The sequence below is a fragment of the Lacerta agilis genome, chromosome 13 (genome assembly GCF_009819535.1).
Source record: "Lacerta agilis isolate rLacAgi1 chromosome 13, rLacAgi1.pri, whole genome shotgun sequence".
In the NCBI taxonomy this organism is placed as follows: Eukaryota; Metazoa; Chordata; class Lepidosauria; order Squamata; family Lacertidae; genus Lacerta; species Lacerta agilis.
The window spans coordinates 19,516,399-19,536,768 of record NC_046324.1 but is presented as its reverse complement, the minus strand read 5'-3'; the positions used below and the strand labels follow the sequence as shown (position 1 = coordinate 19,536,768).

Below are 20,370 nucleotides of genomic sequence, written 5' to 3'. Positions count from 1 at the left end.
GCTGAATAATGTCTGGAGGGCACCAGGTTGGTGAAGGCTGCAATAGACCAACAAGCACAATGGCATGCGGAGAGAGAGAGAGAGCACTTCATAAAATGCGTCATATTACTAGAGTTTATTTTATGCTTCTTATTTTGCCCAATTTATTTTTGCTTCTTTTACCAACAGAGGTGGTCAAAGATTTGTTTCAGATGCTGAAGTTCATTGCAAATTTGAACATGCTAGATCCATTATATTGTTGGTAATATTAATAAAACCTCAACCTCCACCCTCCTTCCAACCCACTCTCAGTCACACCCTGGAATTTAAGATTTCACCAGGCATAGTTTTGCAAATACATACCAGGAGCCCAGCCATCTCTTAACCTGGCCAACAGAGCAGAACTTTTTGCCTGCTGCCCAGCCTTAAATTTGAGGGTCCCTGGCTCTTTATGTGGCGGCAGCAGTGGGCAGAAATAGCACTTAGAACCTGGTTGAGTGACAGAGACCTAGCTACCATATAAATTTTCAGTAATGCCCCACACAGTGATGCTATGTCTGAGGCATTGTGGGAAATTGGAATGGCAGATAGACATAGTCGCCTGGCACTGCGTGGAATACTAAACTGCAAGAAGTGAGGTTACAGGGAACCAGGCAGAGGGTAGTGGCACCCGCCCTGTGGAATGCCCTCCCACCAAGGAAATAAACAACTACCTGACTTTTAGAAGACATCTGAAGGCAGCCCTGTTTAGGGAAGTTTTTAATGTTTGATGTTTTATCATGATTTTAATATTCTGTTGGGAGCCGTCCACAGTGGCTGGGGAAACCCAGCCAGATGGGCGGGGTATAAATAAGTTGTTGTTGTTGCCCTTCTTTGGACCCCAGCATCTACCCAAGAATTTGGTAAGGTGGTGCTGGCACCCCACTGAAGCCTGCACCCCAGGTCTAGTTCCTAGTGTGGTTATCTACTTCCTTGGTTCAGCTCCCTGGCACTGGATTCAGATTCTTCCAATGGAGTCCGGACTTTCTGCCTTCCTACCATGTGTAAAGACCTGGAGCCAATGCCAGCTCCCCAGCTTTGACCAATCATCCTGACCTTCCCACGTTCTCTAAGGCCCAGGAGGATCGCCTTGTGGGAGATTATTGATGCCTTCACAGCTTAATGGTGCAAATCCCCGGAGCCGTCTCGGCTGTCTCGGCAACCTGAGCTCTGTTTTGAATAATTGACGAGGAAGAGTTAGTCAGACTTTATGGGTAATCCAAGATGCCTTATTCAAGGGTATTTGCGGACAGCTGCAGATGGATCCCAACTCTTTCCCCTGTTTTAGGGTATGCTTTCCGAGGGTGGAGAAAATCCCATATGGCGGTTAGGGGGTTGCACTTAAGCTTCTTCTTTCAGCCCATTGAGTGTTTGTGGAAGGTTATCAGTCGGGTAGCCTTGTCAAGTCTTTAGCAGCAGCAAAACCAATCCAAGAGCCCATTACAATGGTCCTGGTGGCTACTGCCCCTGCTCACTCATCTCTCCAATCCGTTCTCCCCACCAACCCCTTTGACAGTTTCCCTTGCCCCACACCTCTCACACCCCCTCACCTATCCCCTCACAGCTCACCCCAAACCCCTCTCCCTTTTAAGGGGTGGCGGGAACATTATAATGTTTTTTAAAAGCTTTTTTTTGTCATGGTCTTCCCAATCCTGGTACCCTCCAGATGGGGCTGATGTAGGGATGGATGAATCTGTTGATTCAGGTTCTCTTTGTTTCTCGTTTTTCCACTCTTAAGTTCAGTTCTCCTCATTTCAACGACAAATTGCAATTTTTTAAAGCATTTATGGAACTTTCTCCTAATATACGCATTTAGGAATGCACTTTTGCCTCACCCATACCTTTTTGCAAAGAATATTTTCCTCTAGTAAAATGCATTTTTGTTTGTTGTTTTCACAAATATATGGCTTTTTATGCACTGCTTGGCCTAGTCTGTGCATTTTGTACATATTACTTGGCCGGAGAACTGCATTGCAAAAGTTGGAGAAAAGCAAAGTTCAAAGGATAGCTACGTTTCAGTTCTTGGAATGTTTTAGAAAGTGCAATTTAGATAGATCTGCCTTTAAATGTGAACCGAATCAAATTTATCCGCCATCTCTAGACTGACAGGGTTTGTAATCCAAATCAAGCCCAGCTAATGTGGCTGTGCTGGCTGGGGTTGATCAGAGTTGCGTTATTATTTCTTGTTTATAATAATTAATTTATATATCACCTAATTGCCAAAGTGTCTTCTAGGTGGTTTACAGTAGCAATTGCAAAATAAATAATGTATGTGTAATTAAAATATGCAGTAAAAACAATTCTATCTAAACATTAAAACAAACACCCACAATTGAATGCGCAGTAAAACAAGCCTGTCAAAACAGCACAGTAATTAAAACTTTGTGTCTCTAATACAGAACTATGCTAAATATGAATACTGGTAGATGGGAGTTGTAGTTCAAAACTTATGGAAAGCACCAGGGTGGGGTGTCTTATTGCTTGGCTCTCTGTGAAGGATCCAGGGCGCCTTTGTCTCATTAGATACCATCTGTCGGAAAGTACCTTTTGCAGATATTTAAGGAAGTATCACCTCCAGTTTCGTGTCCCTATTTGAAAGTGAACACATTTATTCCTTTCTCTCAGCTGTTGGCCCTCTTCTCTCTCCCTCCCTCCCCAAACACTCACCAAACTTGATAGCTCAGTGGTGGACCATCTGCTATCTAGTAGCTCCAGGAAGGGGTGGGAAAGCCTCTTGACTGAAACCCTGGAGAGCTACTTCCAGTCAGTGTAAAAAGGTAAAGGTAAAGGACCCCTGGATGGCTAAGTCCAGGCAAAGGCGACTATGGAGTTGCAGTGCTCATCTCGCTTTCAGGCTGAGAGAGCTGGCGTTTGTCCACAGACAGCTTTCCAGATCATGTGGTCAGCATGACTAAACCGCTGCTGGTGCAGCGGGACACTGACGGAAGCCAGAGCGCACAGAAATGCCATTTACCTTCCCGCCACAGCAGTACCTATTTATCTACTTGCACTGGCGTGCTTTCGAACTGCTAGGTTGGCAGAAGCTGGGACAGAGCAATGGGAACTCACTCCATCACGGAGATTCGAACCGCCGACCTTCTGAGCAGCAAGCCCAAGAGGCTCAGTGGTTTATACCACAGCGCCACCCGCGTCCCTCCAGTCAGTGTAGATAGTCCTGAGATAGTCCTGAGATGTACTGCCCTGAGATGACTCCGTATAAGACAGCTTCCTGTGCTCCTGTGTTGAGATCCTTTTACCTGCATGTCTTTCCTTTCTGCAGGTTGTTCTGCTGCTCTGCCATTTTTAAAATTGCAGTTTTATATTGTCCTCTTGCCTGTATTTTTATTGCATTTTTAGTGTTCTACGTCGAAAGCAGCCTTGAGGCCCTCCCCACAGAAAGTGGTTTCTAAGTAAATAAAAGTTCTCTCCCCTTTCTCTCTGTGTGCAGATCCCATGGGCATGGGGGGCAGACAGTCTGCTGCTGGGGGTCTCTCCATCGGCCAGGGTCCAGCGACAGAGACTGTGGAGGGCGCTTACAGAAGTGGAGAATTCGGTAGAGCCCAGGAGCTGATTAAAGCAGCGTGTCAGGAGAACATCTTGGCAGTGGAGAAGGTAAGGTCACAGCCGTCAAAATTCTCTGCCAAAAATGAAAGACAAGAAGAGTACATTCTGCAAATCAAGACATTTGCTATGGGATCTCCAGCATAACCTTAGAGCCGCTTGAATCTTGTTTGCTAGGAGACCCCTATTCCACTCACAGAGCTACAGTTCCCAGAATGCTTTAACAATCCCTCTTCCCAGGGAGCTTGGGGAATTGTAGCTCTGTAAGGTGAATAGTGTTCTCCTAACAATTCCTTGCACTCTTAACAAACTATAGTTACCAGGATTATTTGTGGGGAAGTCGTGGCTTTTTAACATGGCCTGATAGCTGTAAGGTGGAAATGAGGCCGATATCTCACAATTCCCCCATGCCCATTTAACTTCACAATGGTTGCATTTAAGAGCAGCAGGTCTCCCATTTTGTTCACAGTAGCAGCATTGTGGAAAGGGTTATCCACCCTTCCCACCGTTGACCTGTTATTTTCCCCACTGGAGAGCAACTCTGAGGGAGAAAACAATTGAGATCCAGAAAACAGCAGGGGTGTATACGTGGGAAAATAACCTCTACCCCATGGTCAAAATTATAGGCTAACCCTGCTAAGCCCTCCCACAGTGGGTTACTTTGGCCTACTCACTTCCATATTCTTCCCTAGCTACTCCTCCACCAAGGATGAGGAACCAGTGGTGTGGATCAGTGGTCATGGATGATGGGAGTTGTAGGCTAACAACACCTTGCGAGCTACAGCTTCCTCACGCCACTATATCCTGGTGAGATCGAGAAGGCCATTTTATGAAATTCCGGGCCACGTCAACCCCTCCCCCCCAAAAAAAACATATTATGGAGAAAGTAGGTAGAGAGACAAACAAAGCACCCGAACTTGTGGGCATCCAGTGAAGCTGAATATTGAAAGATTCAGGACAGATTTTTAAAAAGTACTTTGTTACACAGTGCCTAGTTAAACTGTGGAACCTCCTCCCACAGGAGGCAGTGGTGGCCACCAACCTAGGGAGCTTTAAAAGAGGATTAGACAAATTCATGGAGGATAAGGCTAACAGTGGCTACTAGCCATGATGGCTATCTCTGCCTCCACAGGAGGGGAGAATGCTCAAGTGCTAGTTGCAGGTTCTCCAGTGGCATGGGAGTGGCTACTGTGAGAACATGATGCTGGACTAGTTGGGCCATCGGCCTGATCCAGCAGGCTCTTACCTTTGATATATCTTCACTGTGGCTTGTGAATAACAAAAAATCTCTGTGTTTTGGTTCATTTGGGCTCTTGTGCTGTGTATTCCACTCTTCTTCTCCAAACCAGGGCCTCCTCTTGAGTCTTTCTACTGCCTATGGGGATCTTGAGGCCGTGAGGTATTTGCTGAAAGAAGCATGCGTGACTTTGCCCCTGGAACCCAACGACGATAACCCAGCCGTTGTGGCAGCATATTTTGGGCATACAGACATTGCTAAAGAACTGCTGGATTCTTTTCATGGTAGGTTATTCTCCTGCCCATCCCATTAGCCTTTGAGGTGCTTGTTTAAGCATTCTGCCATTTTAAGCATTAAGGATTTGAACCTGCCTGGGCCCCTAAGCTCAGCCTTGGAGGCCCTGCTGCCTGGACCACCACTAAGTTCAATGAGATTGATGCATACCAGGGTTAGGACCTTTTTCGTGGTGGCCCACATTTGTAGAAGTCCCTCTCTCTAAAGCTCTGATTGGCCACCTCTCTTACCACATTTAAGTGGACCCACTGACTTAAAAAAACAACAGCCATCTGCCAAGCACTTTATTTATTGAAGGATTTATATACCACCCTTTCCATAAAATATCAGGGAGGTTTCCAACAGTATGTATTTATAATTTATAAAAACCATTAAAAACATAACACAGTAGTCATTAAAATGGCTGGCTAATAAAAAGGTTGTAAGTAGCTGCAATAGCCCTTTGGGATAAAACTGGTTTTATTTGTGGCCCTTTATGTATTATTGCACCTGATACTGTTTTAGTTTTAACTTCCACGCTTTGAGCAGCCATGCAAGGGCTTTCCCTACAAAGCAAGGTATTTATAAATAGCGCAGCAACAAATTGTAATAACTGTTTAATAGGGGAGCTCCTTCACAAAGCAGCCGTTCCCAGGATTCCTTGGGGAAAGCCCGTGACAGGATAGTGCTTTAAATTTTACCGTGATCATGCCCTGAAGCTAGACGTCGTATTTATTTAAATTGAAAGTCGAGTTTCACAGGGCTCCAGACTCCATGCCTGATAACCAGACTATTCTGTTGATGGGCAGTCCTGAGGCTACTGAGATGGCGAATAACTCTGGGTGTCTTGTAACAAGATAATTGACAGATGTGCTGTTTATGGGCAGTGTTGCTTAAAGCCGCCCCTTGTGTTTTCTTGCCTGTAAATTGCTCAAGAGGCTGATATAGTTGTGCTTGTGCTCATTTTTAAAACAGGTCCTGCAAACATGTTGCAACTCCTGAACTGGATGCTGGCCGTTGCTTGCCAGCAGGGCCACCTAGACATAGCCAAGCTCTTAGTGCTGACATACAAAGCAGACCCCGACAGCTATGCCTTGAGAAAGAATGAGTTTGCAGCTCTGACGCGATTGCCACTCTATGCAGCTATGAAAGCAGGTATGGATCTGTGCTCTCCTTTCCCTTTTTAAAACTTCGCATTCTCACTTAGGGGCAAAAGAAGAGAAGGTTGGCGGCTGGGGCTGCAAAATGGCACCATTTCCCTTTCCACACTGTATTTGACACATAGGGGTTTCTTTTTTTCTTTTCTTTTTTATCAACGAGCCTCTCAGTTGGTGTTTTTTAATTACCTGGCTGTGTTCACACCAGACATTTAAAGCACTTCTCCCAAACTGTAGTTTGTGAAGGGAACTGTAGCTCTGTGATGGGTAAACCACAGTTCCCAGGAATTTTTGGGGGGAGGGAAACCTTGTGATTTAAATGTGTTTTAGCTATATAGTGTGCACACAGGTCTTTGGATATATGGCATTTTTGTTTTAAAAATAGCCTGAAATGTGTTATGCAGCGGTAAATTAATCAATGCAGAGTCTTCTTTATAAACAGAATAAAACTTTACTGAAGAAAATAAAGTTGTTCCTAAACAGCATAGTCAAAGAGCATACACAGAGTGCTCATAGCAGCTATCTGACTTTTCACAGAGGCATAGTCTTAGTTACTACTGATTAACTAGAGTCCTGAGTCACGAGACACAGTGACTTAGCAGTTTGCTGTTAACAGGCGAAGGCTTGAATGATTGTGTAGGCCTTGTAGGCCTTACTGCTGCTTCTGCTCTCAAGAACCTTTGTCTCATGACAAAATGTGCACACGGGTGTTTATTTTCTTCCCTTCCATCTTCTTTGCTAGGACATGAAAAGGTTGCTGCCTTCTTGCTTGAGAATGGATCCTTCTTTTCTTCCTACGTCCTGGTGGACTGCCCCAGCACAAGCAAACAAGTTCTTCGTAAATATTTTGTAGAAACAATCAAGTTACCTGGGAATGCCCCAGCAAAGACAGTGAGTAGGTGTTTGCATATCACACGACAAGGGGAACTAAGTGACTTCCACTTGGTAATGCTAATAGCGTGCCTTTCTGGCCTCAGATACACTCCATACTTCCCCTCCCCCCCAAAAAATGTCTCTTGAATTCATTGCTTTAACACAGCGTGAAGACTTGAGCGCACAGTAGATCAGTCACGATGCCCCATGATAGGCCTATTTTTGTCCTGATAAGCTGGAATGAGTCAGATGACTTTCCCTGGCCTCCATTAAGGCTTGCAGCTTGGGCAGGCAGGCTGGCTGGCTGGCTGGCTTGAGCAGGTATAGGGAACCTTTGGGCCTCTAGATGTTGCTGAATTACAACTCCCATCAGCCCCAGCACTTGTGGCCAATGTTTGCCATGGTGAGCATCCATCTCCCTACTGGCGATTGTGAAGCTGAGAGCAATCACTTTGCATGTCCGTCTGTGGTCCAGAGCAGAAATTTAGTCAAGTGTATTCAATTGGCATTTGTTCACATTTTTAAGTCTACAAGTAATAATTGTGTTCTTTGCATTGTTTTGTTATTTCCTTTGCACTGAAACGAATGTGATTTCCACATACAGTTTCATAAGTTAAATAGCAGAACCATGAGACAAGGAACTTAGTGGTTGTTGGGGACCAAACTAGAGCAGCATGAAAACAGCGCTGATTACGATGGTTGGAGCAAAGTTTCAGCATTCTTACCTTCCTAGCTTAACCAAGCAGCTGAACGGCCTGGGCGCATCCCAGAGATTCAACATTTTATACTTTGCAGTCAGAGTCATTGATGATTCCCATTAAAACCTTCACCTTTCTTTCACATTCAGGCTCTTTCTGTGAACTGGTCGAACCTTGGGCTTCCTTGGGTGGATCTTGAATGGCTGATAGACATTTCCCACCAGATAACTGAGTTGGACCTCTCTGCCAACTGCTTGACCTCCCTCCCATCTGTTATTCCTTGGGGGCTGATAAACCTCCAGAGACTAAACCTTGCTGAGAACCGGTTAAACGAACTGCCTGACGTACATTCTTCAGATGGAATCATCTGCACAAAGTATGTACCATGTTTTGGTTGGGGAACCTGTATCCCTCCCGCTGCTATGGGACTCCAGCTCTTATCATCCTTGACAATAGCCTTCCTAGATGGGACTGATAGGATCTGGAGTCCAGTAACATTTCTTGGTCCCACATATAATGAAACGGACCACATGATCTCGGGTATGCCTTCTGGTAGCTTGGTAAATCTTAAGAAACCAAACTAAAATGCAGCCTTGAAATCAGTGGTTGAAATCAGTGCAGTCCTAATTCATATCAAACAGACAAACAACTTTCCAAAATATATAGCAGATTTATCTTTTTTGTTTATTTAAATCCACAGGTTGCTTGAGATCGACATTTCCAGCAACAGGTTCCTTATTCTTCCTTCTGGATTCCTGCACCTTTCCAGACTCCAAAGGCTTGTGGCTTCCAAAAATTATCTCGAAAAGTTATTAGATGCGGAGAATGGTGGGTGCATCTTAGCTAGGAATTTCTGGTTAGCCTGTGCAATCTGCCTAGCCAGTGGGTGGGAACCAGTAAGCCTTGCTACCATTCTCACCAAACCTTGTAGATTTGTGACAAAACTGTCTAGCCAGAACTACCTGTGCAGGGTGACTGCTGAACTGCCAATCTCTTGCCAAGAGTCCTCTGCCATATACCCTACTGTGCTGTGTGTTCTCCTGCTTCTCATAAGAACATATGACAAGCTTGCAGGATCAGGACAAGCGGCTGATTAGATGCCTGTGCGAAGCCCCCAAGCAGGACCCAGACACAAGAGCACTCGCTCCTCCTGTGGCTTCTGTTCATCAGCATTACTACCCCCAATCATGGAGGCAGAGCATAGCCTCTGTCATGGCTAGTAGCCACTGATAGTCTTATCCTCAGTCCTCTTTTAAAACCATCTAAGTTGGTGCTCATCACTGCCTCCTGCAGGAGAGAGTTCCATAGTTTTAACTATGCACTGTGTGAATAAATCGTTTCCTTTTTCTGACCTGAACCTTCCAATATTCGGCTTCCAGTGTCTATTGTTCTAAAAGAGGCAGAACAGCTCCCTATCTGCTTTCTCCGTGCTACTTTATAAACTTCTTTCATGTCACTGCTTAGTTGCCTTTTCTCTTAAATAGTCCCAAACACCAGAGCCTTACTTCATAGGGGATTTTATGATCTAGCCCCAAAGCACCAGTAATTCAGCCCCAGTCTTGTGCTATATAGTACAGTGCAATGGAGATGTTTCTCCTTGTCCCTCAATTCCTTGCAGGCTACCAACCTCCTTTTAGTTTAATTTCTCTCTCCACTCCTTTTGTTTATCCTGTCTTATTTTCCTTTAGTTTTGTAAGCCTGATGGCATAGCTAGTCTCATTTATTTATTTTTTACTGACACATGCTGCTTTTAGTAGACACCAGTTGTCTGAAAATCAGGATACAGATAATTTGAAATAAAGAAAATGAAAAATTTCACTACCCGCTTATGACAATTAAGAACTTCTAATAAAATCTTCCTTTCATCATCATCATCACCCTCCTCTGATTCTTCTTTTTCTTCTTCTTCTTTTTTAGCAGTTAACTGGATTGGATTAAGGAAGCTGCAGGAGCTGGACATCTCTGACAATAGGTTGTCAGAGCTGCCCACCCTCTTTCTCCACTGTTTGAAATCCTTGAATGTCCTGAATGCATCCAGGAATAACCTGAAGGTGTTTCCTCAGCCTTGGGCCTGTCCCTTGGTAAGTCTGAACTGCAGTCAAGGCAGAGGCCTCGGTAAGATGGCGTGTGAATTGCTTGGCATAGCTGAGGGATGCCACGTATCTTGGGCTAGAATTGGGATTCTGCCCAGTGAGCTTCCTTGAAGAGTAGATAATGCCTTGGGGATTTCTGTCCACATACAGACTTTCTTTTCCCTCTCAATTCTAGAAATGCTGCAAAGCCGCTAGAAATGCAATCGAATTCCTCCCAGATACTTTGGCCGTTTTCTGGAAAAATCATCTCAGGGAAGTGGATTTTTCTGATAATTCTCTGAAAGAAGTTCCCCAGTGTCTCTTCCAGCTCGAAGTAAGTGTCACTATGCTTTTGGTCGCCTTCTTTATTTCAGAGAGTAAATGTAGATATAATCACTTCCCCAATTACTTTTGCGTCCCTAGAGGGGCAGAGGAACCTAGATGGAATTCAGTCGAAAGGGTGTGCTGCATGCTAGGATTCCAAACAGACCTTTTGAACCGGCTACAAAATCTAGCTTGCTAAAGCCACAATACCAGTGTAGTAGTTATAGAGAACGAGTGCGGAGTTAGCAATTGGAGCAGAGGTAGCTAAACCAGGGGTCCCCAAACTAAGGCCTGGGGGCTGGATGCAGCCCAATCGCTTTCTAAATTCGGCCCGCGGAATGTGTGCTTTTATTTAAAATGCATCTCTGGGTTATTTGTGGGGCATAGGAATTTGTTCATATTTTTTTTCAAAATATATTCCGGCCCCCCACAAGGTCTGAGGGACAGTTGCTGAACTGCTGAAAAAGTTCGCTGACCCCTGAGCTAAACTGTGGCCCTCAAACTTGAGCTGTACTCTAGCTCCTATCAGCCCTGTCAGGAATGATGGGAGTTGTAGTTTGGCAACAGCAGGAAGACCATGGGTTAGCCAGCCCTCAGAAAATTAGGCTAGGAATGGGAAGAACCAAAATCAGGGCCTCAACCCAGAGGCGACCTTGGACCACTCCTTATCTTTCGGTCTCACCTGCCTCACAGGATAAAACCAGGTGAAGGGAGGAGCATGTACACCTCCCTAGAAAGTGGGCAGTATAGAAATGTAAGAAATGAATACTTGCAGGAGGTTTTTTTGTGTGTGTGTTCTCAGACCCCTTTCAGACAGCATTGTTCCATTCGGCTCCCAGCTGTCCTTTGGGGGAATTAATTGCTAATTGGGATTGAATAGTCCACTCTGGAACAAGAAATGGTGAAGTCACTTGTGGTATTTGTGGCGGCTGCAGCCCTTGTGTGTTGCTGATGTGGGGGGAAACTACGCCCTCTCAGCATGGTCCAGTATATGCCTGTATTTCCAGCAAGGATGTCAGAAGGCAGCTGCTTTTGTCACAATCAGTGCTGTTTGCATTCCACTGCAGTTTGATCTCTGCCAAAGAGTACATTTTTTTTTCCATCTTGCTTTCCACTATTTAACGTAAATCATGTAAGTTAGAGATTTACCCGGTAACTTAATTAAGGAGGTCATTATTTCCACACCATTCGTTTCAACGCAAAGGAAACACATTTAAAGGGGGGGAGTCATTGATTGTGGATTGTTTACAGACTGAAAAACAACAACAGCAAATACCAGTTGATATTCTCTGGCCTGATTTCCACCTCAGATGTGGGCCAAACAAGCAAACAATGTTCACTTCTGTTTTCGTCCAAATTCTCCAACAACCATAATTTCCACTTAACCCCATACTTTCCTGCTAGTGATCCAGGGAAATCATGAGTCTGATATGACGACCGTATTTACGTGAGTCTAATGTGCCATCAAATGTGCACCTAAATTTCACGACATAATTTGGCCAAAAAAGGTGCACATTACATTCAAGTAAATAATGGGATGTGGGGGCTGAAGTTGGCTGCGTAAACTGGCTTTAAATTCCTGAGCATTAGACAGCATAGGATCTGAGCAGTTTTTATAAACATGGCTTTGTTTCCCTTAAAGAATCAAATACATGGCTAGGAAGGCGCATGCCAGTCCAGCCTTTGGAACACTAGGTGGTGCTGCTGTGGCATCTTTTCCTGGGCTTACCACCACTCTTGCTATGCTGTCATACATTATGCTATTGGTACAATGCAGCGCAACAAGAATCGCAGTAATTTAGAAACCAGAGTCCCTGGCAAGCTTGCAGTGTCTCACCAGCTGGGGATCCAGGAAAATCATGAGTCTGATATGACTAGCGTATACCGTTCATATAGGAAGTTGCCTTAAACTGAGGCAGGCCATCTAGGTCAATGTTGTTGACACTGTCTAGCAGCAGCTCTCATGGTGTTTCTCCCAGGAGTCCTTCCCAGCCCTAGCTGGAAGCGCAAAGGATTGAACCTAAGACCGTTTCTTTTCATAGCATTAAGCTATGCTATGGCTCTTCCCCAGAGATATTCTTTGCTGCTGACCAAAAATATAGGGTCATTCTGTAGACGAAAAGACCTATGAAATCAATGGTTCAGGGGCAGATGTTGACAGCAGTGAAATGAAATTTGAATTTCCTGAGAAACTTGTAGTTCAAGCACAAGTTAACCTATTGTTGAACTAGAATATGGGTTTCCTAATTCCCATTGCAAAGCAACAACCCTGTGACACTGGTATAGCTTAGTCCATATGCCTAACCAAAATGAACCCTAAGGGTTCTGCTCTTTTTTGGGGCAGGGGTCATTCCGCCCCTTCTCTGTTTTATGCTCAGGTCATTCCGTAAAACACCATACCATACCATATAAATAAGTGGTAGCCCTCCAGATGTTGAATTACAACTCCCATTATTCCTGATCATTGGCTGTGATGGCCTTCCAAAATTCTCCATTCTTTTTGTGAGAGGCAAATTCTGGAGTGAAATATTTGGAAAGAGGGGAAGACGTGAAATTTTCTGACAGTTTTCCCTCAGAAAGCTCTCTCTGGCAAGATTTCAGCTTGCTTAACATAGAATGGAAGTCTACTGTTATTTAAACTTGGTGGAAGGAGGAAGTGGATGAGCTAAGCCATGGTGAAGTCTGTTGCTTCCTTCAACACCCACGCATCTTGGATGAAACAAAATAAAAAATAAAAAAAAATTGCTTCCAGTAGCACCTTAGAGACCAACTAAGTTTGTTCTTGGTATGAGCTTTCATGTGCATGCACACTTCTTCAGATCTTGGATGGCAAGATCAGATAGTCCATTTTGCCAAATAGTCTCCAGGAGTGGACTGAGATTCCTGCAATGGTTCCAGATAAGCTCAAAAAAAGTTTCATTTGTTGTTGTTGTTTTTGTTTTGTTGTTATTGATAACTTTCAGCTCTACCTTTGTTATGTGAAACTACTGGAACTTTTAACCGATTATCCATTATTGACCCCTCAAAACTGTCGCTTCCTCTTTCAGGCACTGGTGTCCTTGAAACTCTCAGGAAACCGCTTAGTCACATTACCTTCTCCGGAGAAGTGGACTTGCAGGCAGCTGAAATCGCTTGATCTCTCGAGGAACCAGCTTGGAAAGTGAGTTCTTCATGTTGGTTTTGGAGCAGTCCCACGGAAGAGGGCTCTCTGTTTCATTAGTCTTCGTTTGCATTTGCCTACAGAGCTGGCGAAGGGTGCAGAACTAAGCGGATTTCATTTTTCACTACAAGGAGCAGAGCACGTTCTGGCACCGATTCAGGTATGGAATGCGGGGAATGAAGGGCTGGGCGGGAGCTTATGAGGAGGGGAGGGCTGGTTGCAATCCGTTGGTCATGGCAAGAAGGATCCAGTGATGCAAATTATTACCATCGCTATTCTTCTCTTCATCATTGCCCTTCCTCTGCTCACAGAGAATTGTGTCCAACTAAGTCGTTGAATGAGCAGAATGACTTCTGCTTGCACCACTCCATCCTGCCTGTATAGCTCAGTTGTTTAGAGCATGGTGCTGATAATACCAAGGTTGCAAGTTCAATCCCTGTATGGGACAACTGCATATTCCTGCTTTTTCAGGGGATTGGACTGGATGATCCTCAGGGTCCCTGCCAACTCTTATGATTATCCCCTACATCAGCCTTTCTCAACCTTGGGTCCCCAGATGTTTTTGGCCTACAACTCCCATCATCCCTAGATAGCAGGACCAGTGGTCAGGGATGATGGGAGTTGTAGGCCAAAAGCATCTGGGGACCCAAGGTTGAGAAAGGCTACATCCTCCAAAAGCGGGGTGGGGAATCTGCTCTGCTGATTTCCCTAGTTCCTCGGAGCAGTTGTGAAGGCACACGGTAGGAGGAGAGGGAAGGAAGTTCAATTGTGCAAGTCACTCCTCTTGTGCATCGACTGAGACCCCATCTGCACCACACATTTAAAAGCAGTATTACACCACTTTAAGCAGTCATGGCTTCCCCTAAAGGATCCTGGGATCCTGGGAAGTATCTTAAAGAGGCCAGGGGTTGTTAGGAGACCCCTATTCCCGTCACAGAACTGCTGTTCCCTCTTCCCAGGGAACTCTGGGAATGGTATCTCTGAGAGGAGAATAGGGATCTCCTTTAAAAAATTCAGGACCTTTAACCAGCTTCCCCTGCCTACACCCTGAAGTCCCAGGGTGGATTGCAACCATTAAAAGACAGTTTAAAACACCTTTCAAAACACAGGAATAAGGTGGGTCCTTAAAATATACACCTCAGGTATCAAAAGTCAGGGGAAAGAGGTACATCTAGAGCAGGCACAGCCAACAGGTAGATTGTGATGACTGGTAGATCACTGGCTCCCCCCAAAGAAGCCCTGCACCCCCAAAAATGGGGCTTTCTTCCTCCCTAAAAAAGCTCAAAAACTCTGACCTGGACCCCTAAAAAACAGGGCTTCCCTCCTCCCTAAAAAAAGACCGGAACCCCCTAAAACAGGGTTTTCCTTCCTAAAAAAAAAGCTCAACAACTTTGATCCAAACCCCAAAAAGGGGTAGATCACTGCCAGTTTTCAGCTCTGTGAGTTGATTGCAGTCTCTTGGGAGTTGGCCACCCCTGGGCAACTCTAGAGCATTCGCTGGAAGTTATAAGCTGAAGGTGTCGGAAGCACTTCGGTGGCAAAGGAGTTCCACAACTTAGGAGCTGCCACAGGGAACACCCTCTCCCAGTCCGCATGCACGCACCTCAAGCTTCTGAGAGCAGTGGAATGAGCAAGAGGCCACTGTCTGCCAACCTTAGCACCTGAGAGCCTTTGTAGGGAAGGAGGTGGTCTTTCTGGTATTTGGGACCGGAGTTGTTAAGGGCTTTAAAAACACCAACATGAGCACCTTGATTTGGGCCCAGAAACAAACTGACAATCAGTGCAGCTGTTTTAATACGGGGTTATATGAGATCTAGATGGAACTCCAGCCAGTAATCTGACAGGTGTATTTTTCCAAGTCGTCTTCAAGGGGCAGCCCCACGTAGAGTGCATTGCAGTAATCCAGTCTGGAAATTACCAGAGCGTGGAGTACAGTGGCCAAGTCCTCTCTGTCTGAAAAGGGCCGTAGCTGCTTTAAATGCATAGCGCAGATGGGGCCTTGGTTGGATTCAACCCAGAGGCATGTAAAATCAACTGCCCTGTAAGCAAGGGGAGAAAACGACAGCAAGGCGATCTGTCATTGTCTCCACCTCTTTAAATAGGCCATTTTAAAGCCCACATTCACTACTAATGATTTGCTGTTGTTTCTATTCATCTGACTTAAGTTGCTCAGGGAGCCTTGTCAGTGGAAGAAGACTGCCATAAAAATGTGTGATGTTCTTGTAAGCATTCGGAGGTTGGAACAGGCTCTCCTGTGTTCTCCTACTGTAGATTTTTATCAAGGGGTTAGAGAATGCATCGTTTATCCTCTCTTGAGGCAGTTTCCTGGTCTTTCCATAAATGTCCTCTTGTATATCTTCCTTGAGAGGACTGATCTATTACCGAACAGGTGGCAACATATCTGAGGCAACATGTCATCTCTCTCAGACCAGTTATGATAAATTAGTTCCTACCTTGTCAGTGTCGGTAATTAATTAGTGCTACTGACATTCTGATTTAGGGTTGTAACCAGCTGAATTTTACTCAAGAGTAGACCCACTGAAATTAATAGGCCCAAGTAGGTGGCATTCATTAATTTCAGTGTGTCCACAGTGAGTGCATTTTGCATTGGATGCAACTCACTAGGTGCAAAGGCAAAACGTGTCAGTTTTACTGTTGCACAACAGATGAATCCGTCACATCGGTTTTGCTGGTAAAAACAAACTCGTGGCACAGCAAACAGAACAGTCTATTGTGCAGTGAAGTTACCCATCACCTGCTTATGTATTCGCTTGTGCTACATCGTTCCACCAGTGCAAAACATTTCACCAGAGGAACAAGTGTGCTGTTAAGTGATGTTAACTTCGCATTCCCGTCAATACAGCCCTGTATGTTTTGCGCTTTGTTTATTGGTCAGTCAACTGTAATGAACACTATGATTGACAAATAAATAAATAACATAGGAAGGTGCCTTATGGCAGTTCAAACAATTTGCTGTACTGTTTCTGGAGCCTGCTAAAATCCATTTTTGTCTACCCAGATCTGTAAAGATGATAAGTATTTCAATATGTAATTTTATTATGCATATATTTTAAACTGCTGGTTTTTATATATATATAGCACAAAAAAGTTAACTTGTTTTTAACTCTCAGCTTTTGTCAACAATTTCAGTGGATAGTATTCAACTAAGTTTTACTCAGTGTCGACCTACTGAAATGAATGGCCCTAATTTAGCTATGTGTTCATTAATTTCAGTGGGCTGCTCTGGAGTAGAACTTAATTGAATACCACCCAGGTATTCTGTTTTAGTTTACATCAACCTCTTAGACATTTATACAGCTGAGCAGCATGCAAATTCTGTTGGCTAAATAAAATTCTGTTAAACAAACAAACTGCCCGCGACTTCATACTTCTGCATTCATCTTCCATATTTGCTTGTCGTTCGGCTCCCCCCCCCCCCCCAGGTTGCAACTTGGAGTTTCCTGAATTCCTGTGCGAGTCTCTGGAAGTCTTGTGTCTCAATGACAACCATCTAGACTCCGTTCCGCAGTCGATCTGCCTTCTGAAAGGCTTATCAGAGCTTTACTTGGGAAAGTAAGTTCAGATATCGCAAACTGTGGGAAAGGTGGCTGGTCTTGCTGCTATCCCTTGACAATCCTTGAATGTTTCATCTGATCCTCCCTGTGTGCTCTGCAGAGGCAGTATGGTGCACCGGCTAGAGCACAGGGGCACAACCTGCACCCCTCAGCTTGTGCCTCTTGGTCTAATTTCAAATGCCCTCTGCCAGTGACCAGTTTAGGAGATATCTGACTGACTGCTGGAGGAGAGAGAGGAAAAGGGCTGACTTTGCCCACTTCCCCCCCCCCCTGGCCTTGCACATCTCTGGCCCTTGACAGATTATCTCTGAGGGGGATTGCAGCACTCTGCAAAAAGAAAAAAGATTGCCCGCCCATTAGTCAGCGTGTCTGACTAGGGTTTAATTCACACGGAACATTTAAAGGGCTATGATACCATTTTGAATAGTCATGGCTTCCCCTAAAGAAATCTGGGAGCTGTGGTTTGTTAAAGGTGCTGAGAGCTCAGTCGGTAGAGCATGAGACTCTTAATCTCAGGGGAGTGGGTTCATGCCTCATGTTGGGCAAAAAAGATTTCTGCATTGTAGGGTGTTGGACTAGGTGACTTACGTGGTCCCTTCCAACCCTATAATTTTATGATTCTGGGAGTAGTTAGAAGGCCCCTGTTCCCCTTGCAGAGCTACAGTTCCTAGAGTTCCATGTGGCGAGGGATTAGTTATTAAACCACCCTGGGAACTGTAGTTCTTGTGAGGGGGAACAAGGGCCTCCAACAACTCTAGGACTGGGGACTCACAGGTTCAACTCAGCCCTCAGCCATGAAGCTCACTGAGTGACCTTGGGCCAATCAGAATCTGACCATGGGCCAGGCCTAACCTGCCTGATAGATTTGTTGTGAGGTAAAAAGAATAAAACTGAGTGAAGGAGAACTACTTGTGCCACTTTTGGCTCATTGGTGGAAGGGTGGGATGTAAAGCAAACATAATTTCACTTTTAGGTGAAAATGGGTTGTAATTCTCGGTTTTGCCCATTCCTCCAGATATTTCCTCACCTGCCTCAAACTTAACAGGACATCCCGAGTTTGGCAAGGGGCAGGTGATAACTGCAGCACAGCTTGGCCAACACTTTTACATTAAGGCTTTCTGTGTGGCCCACAAACCCCAAGAAATTTCATTAGTTCGGTCACTTCTTTCTTAATGGGATTCTTTAAAGGTTTACACCCAAGCTGGAGCCCTTCGCGTTTCACCTCAAATGTTTGCATTCGTCAAAATTTGGTGGCCACCATCATGTAGATACCCCTCTCAAGGAAGGCTGTTGATTGGCGGGTGGGTGTGTTTATTTTTTTGCGCAGTAACACCGGCATACAAGAACTTCCTCCTGAACTTGGCCAACTGGTTAATCTTTGGCAGCTGGATATTGAAGAGCTAAATATTGGCAACCTCCCTGCAGAGATCAGAAAAGAGGGTGAGTCTGCTTCCTCCCTGTGGTTTTATTAATATCAGCTGTTTGAACACAGAGAGAATCCAAACCCAGCCTGGGTGAATTTATTATTGAATGGTGGAGAAAACAGGGTGGAATCTGTCCAGGCTGCAGTTGTTACAAAGTGGAATTGTAAACCTTTCCATGCAATCCAAATTCGGCTTGATCAGTTTGTTCTCGGGGCAACCTTTTTCTGTCCTGTGGTAGTTCATAAAGGTCCCTTTTGTGTTGCACATATTTTGTGTCACACATGCAGGAGCACTTTTAGGGATGCTGCTGGTGTGGTTATGGATGTTTTATTTTGCACTGTTATCTTTTGTCTATTTCTGTGAAAGTGTTTTAAAAAGTGACATATCAGCGATATGGTGACGGAGGAGACTGTGGTATGAACTAACGTACACATTTCTTTCAAAACAGTTTCTCCTGATGTAATGCATTTTTGAATGTTGCTTTCACTGAAATCTCTTTTACGCGCACATGTACCTAATATATCCATTTTTGTACGCATTATTTTGTTTGGAGAGCTGCATTGCAAAATTTGAATAAGTGTGGGTTTTGAAGGATGGCTGTGTATTGGATCTCATGTTGTTTCGGAAAGTATGCATTTGATAGATTTGCATTTAAATGTGAACTAAATCAAATTTCTCCCCCACCCCTGTGTGGCAGCATAAAAATATTTTATAAATAAGTCCACAATTAGAAATTACAGTTCCTAGGCCTGGGTGAATTAAGTACACATTCATGTTCATAGGTCATGTTAGAGCATCTACTTGAGATTTCCCTCCCACCCCCATCATTTTAGTCCAGCGTAATCAGCCCCAAAGGCTATTTGCTTCCTCATTAAAAACATTTCTGTTTGAAGAAATGTATCTGAAGAAGTGTGCATGCACATGAAAGCTCATACCAATAACAAACTTAGTTGGTCTCTAAGGTGCTACTGGAAGGATTTTTTATTTATTTTGTTTTGACTATTTGAATTGGGAATTGTTGTCCACACCCATGCTCTTTAATTCAAGGTGTGTTAAAGCAATCCTTGCAAATTCCTCTTATACTGCTGTGATCAGTTAAGCAGTTTTTCCATCCCTTCACTTGCTAGGCCCCAAGACCATTTTAGCTTACTTGCGAGCCCAGCTACGCAAAGCAGAGAAATGCAACCTAATGAAAATGATTGTGGTGGGTCCTCCGCGCCAGGGCAAGTCCACACTGATTGAGATCCTGCAGACGGGGAAAGCTTCCCATTCGACACCCAGCGATGGCACCATCCAGACCACAAAGTGGGAGCTTCAGAGACCGGCTGGACTCAAATCAAAGGTAAATACAAAGCTTAGACTTGGAGTGTCAAGCTCAAGGCAGGGCAGGACAAGGCTTCCTACTTGTCAAAGTGACAAACCAAATATGGTGGTGCTTTGGAAGTCGAACAGAATCCGTTCCGGAAGTCCATTCGATTTCCAAAACATTTGGGAACAAAGGCGCAGCTTCCGATTGGCTGCAGGATGCTCCTGCAGCCAATCGGAAGCCACAGAAGCCACATCGGATGTTCAGGTTCCAAAGAACATTCAAAAACCAGAACAATCACTTCCAGTTTTCAATTGTCTGAGAGCCAAAGCGTTCGACTCCCAAGGTGTTTGAAAACCAAGGTACGACTGTAGATAGATGGCAGGGAACTGGTATACAGGACATATGCACCCCTCCAAACACATGTTTGTGGCGTCCCAAGATACCCCCCAAAATTGTAATTTTAAAACATTTTAAAATGTTTTGAATGCTCCTTTGGGTACCCCACTGTGATGCCATGATATCAGCAGCGTTTTTGCCCCAACGAAAGAAGAAATTGCATTCTTTAATTTTAAAAACTATGTTTTCCACAAAGATCAACGTGGCTTCCGGCTTCCTTTTCTGTTGCCTTTCCAGCAACTGTTATTCAGTGATACTGTCTCTGAATGTGGAGGTTCTGTGTAGCCCTCTAG

The 20,370-nt window shown here is 44.6% G+C and overlaps 1 protein-coding gene across 1 annotated transcript in view; it reads left to right on the top strand.

Moving 5' to 3' along the window:
- Positions 1–20,370, top strand: part of LRRK1 (leucine rich repeat kinase 1) — a 71,211-nt gene that overhangs the window by 22,722 nt on the left and 28,119 nt on the right. Inside the window, exons 3-15 of the mRNA XM_033166907.1 lie at positions 3,467–3,630; positions 4,929–5,100; positions 6,065–6,244; positions 6,989–7,137; positions 7,967–8,193; positions 8,518–8,645; positions 9,735–9,898; positions 10,086–10,223; positions 13,261–13,373; positions 13,457–13,533; positions 16,817–16,946; positions 18,276–18,388; positions 19,500–19,714. Coding sequence (XP_033022798.1) covers positions 3,467–3,630; positions 4,929–5,100; positions 6,065–6,244; positions 6,989–7,137; positions 7,967–8,193; positions 8,518–8,645; positions 9,735–9,898; positions 10,086–10,223; positions 13,261–13,373; positions 13,457–13,533; positions 16,817–16,946; positions 18,276–18,388; positions 19,500–19,714 — 1,970 coding nt within the window. The remainder of the gene's footprint in view (positions 1–3,466; positions 3,631–4,928; positions 5,101–6,064; positions 6,245–6,988; positions 7,138–7,966; positions 8,194–8,517; positions 8,646–9,734; positions 9,899–10,085; positions 10,224–13,260; positions 13,374–13,456; positions 13,534–16,816; positions 16,947–18,275; positions 18,389–19,499; positions 19,715–20,370) is intronic.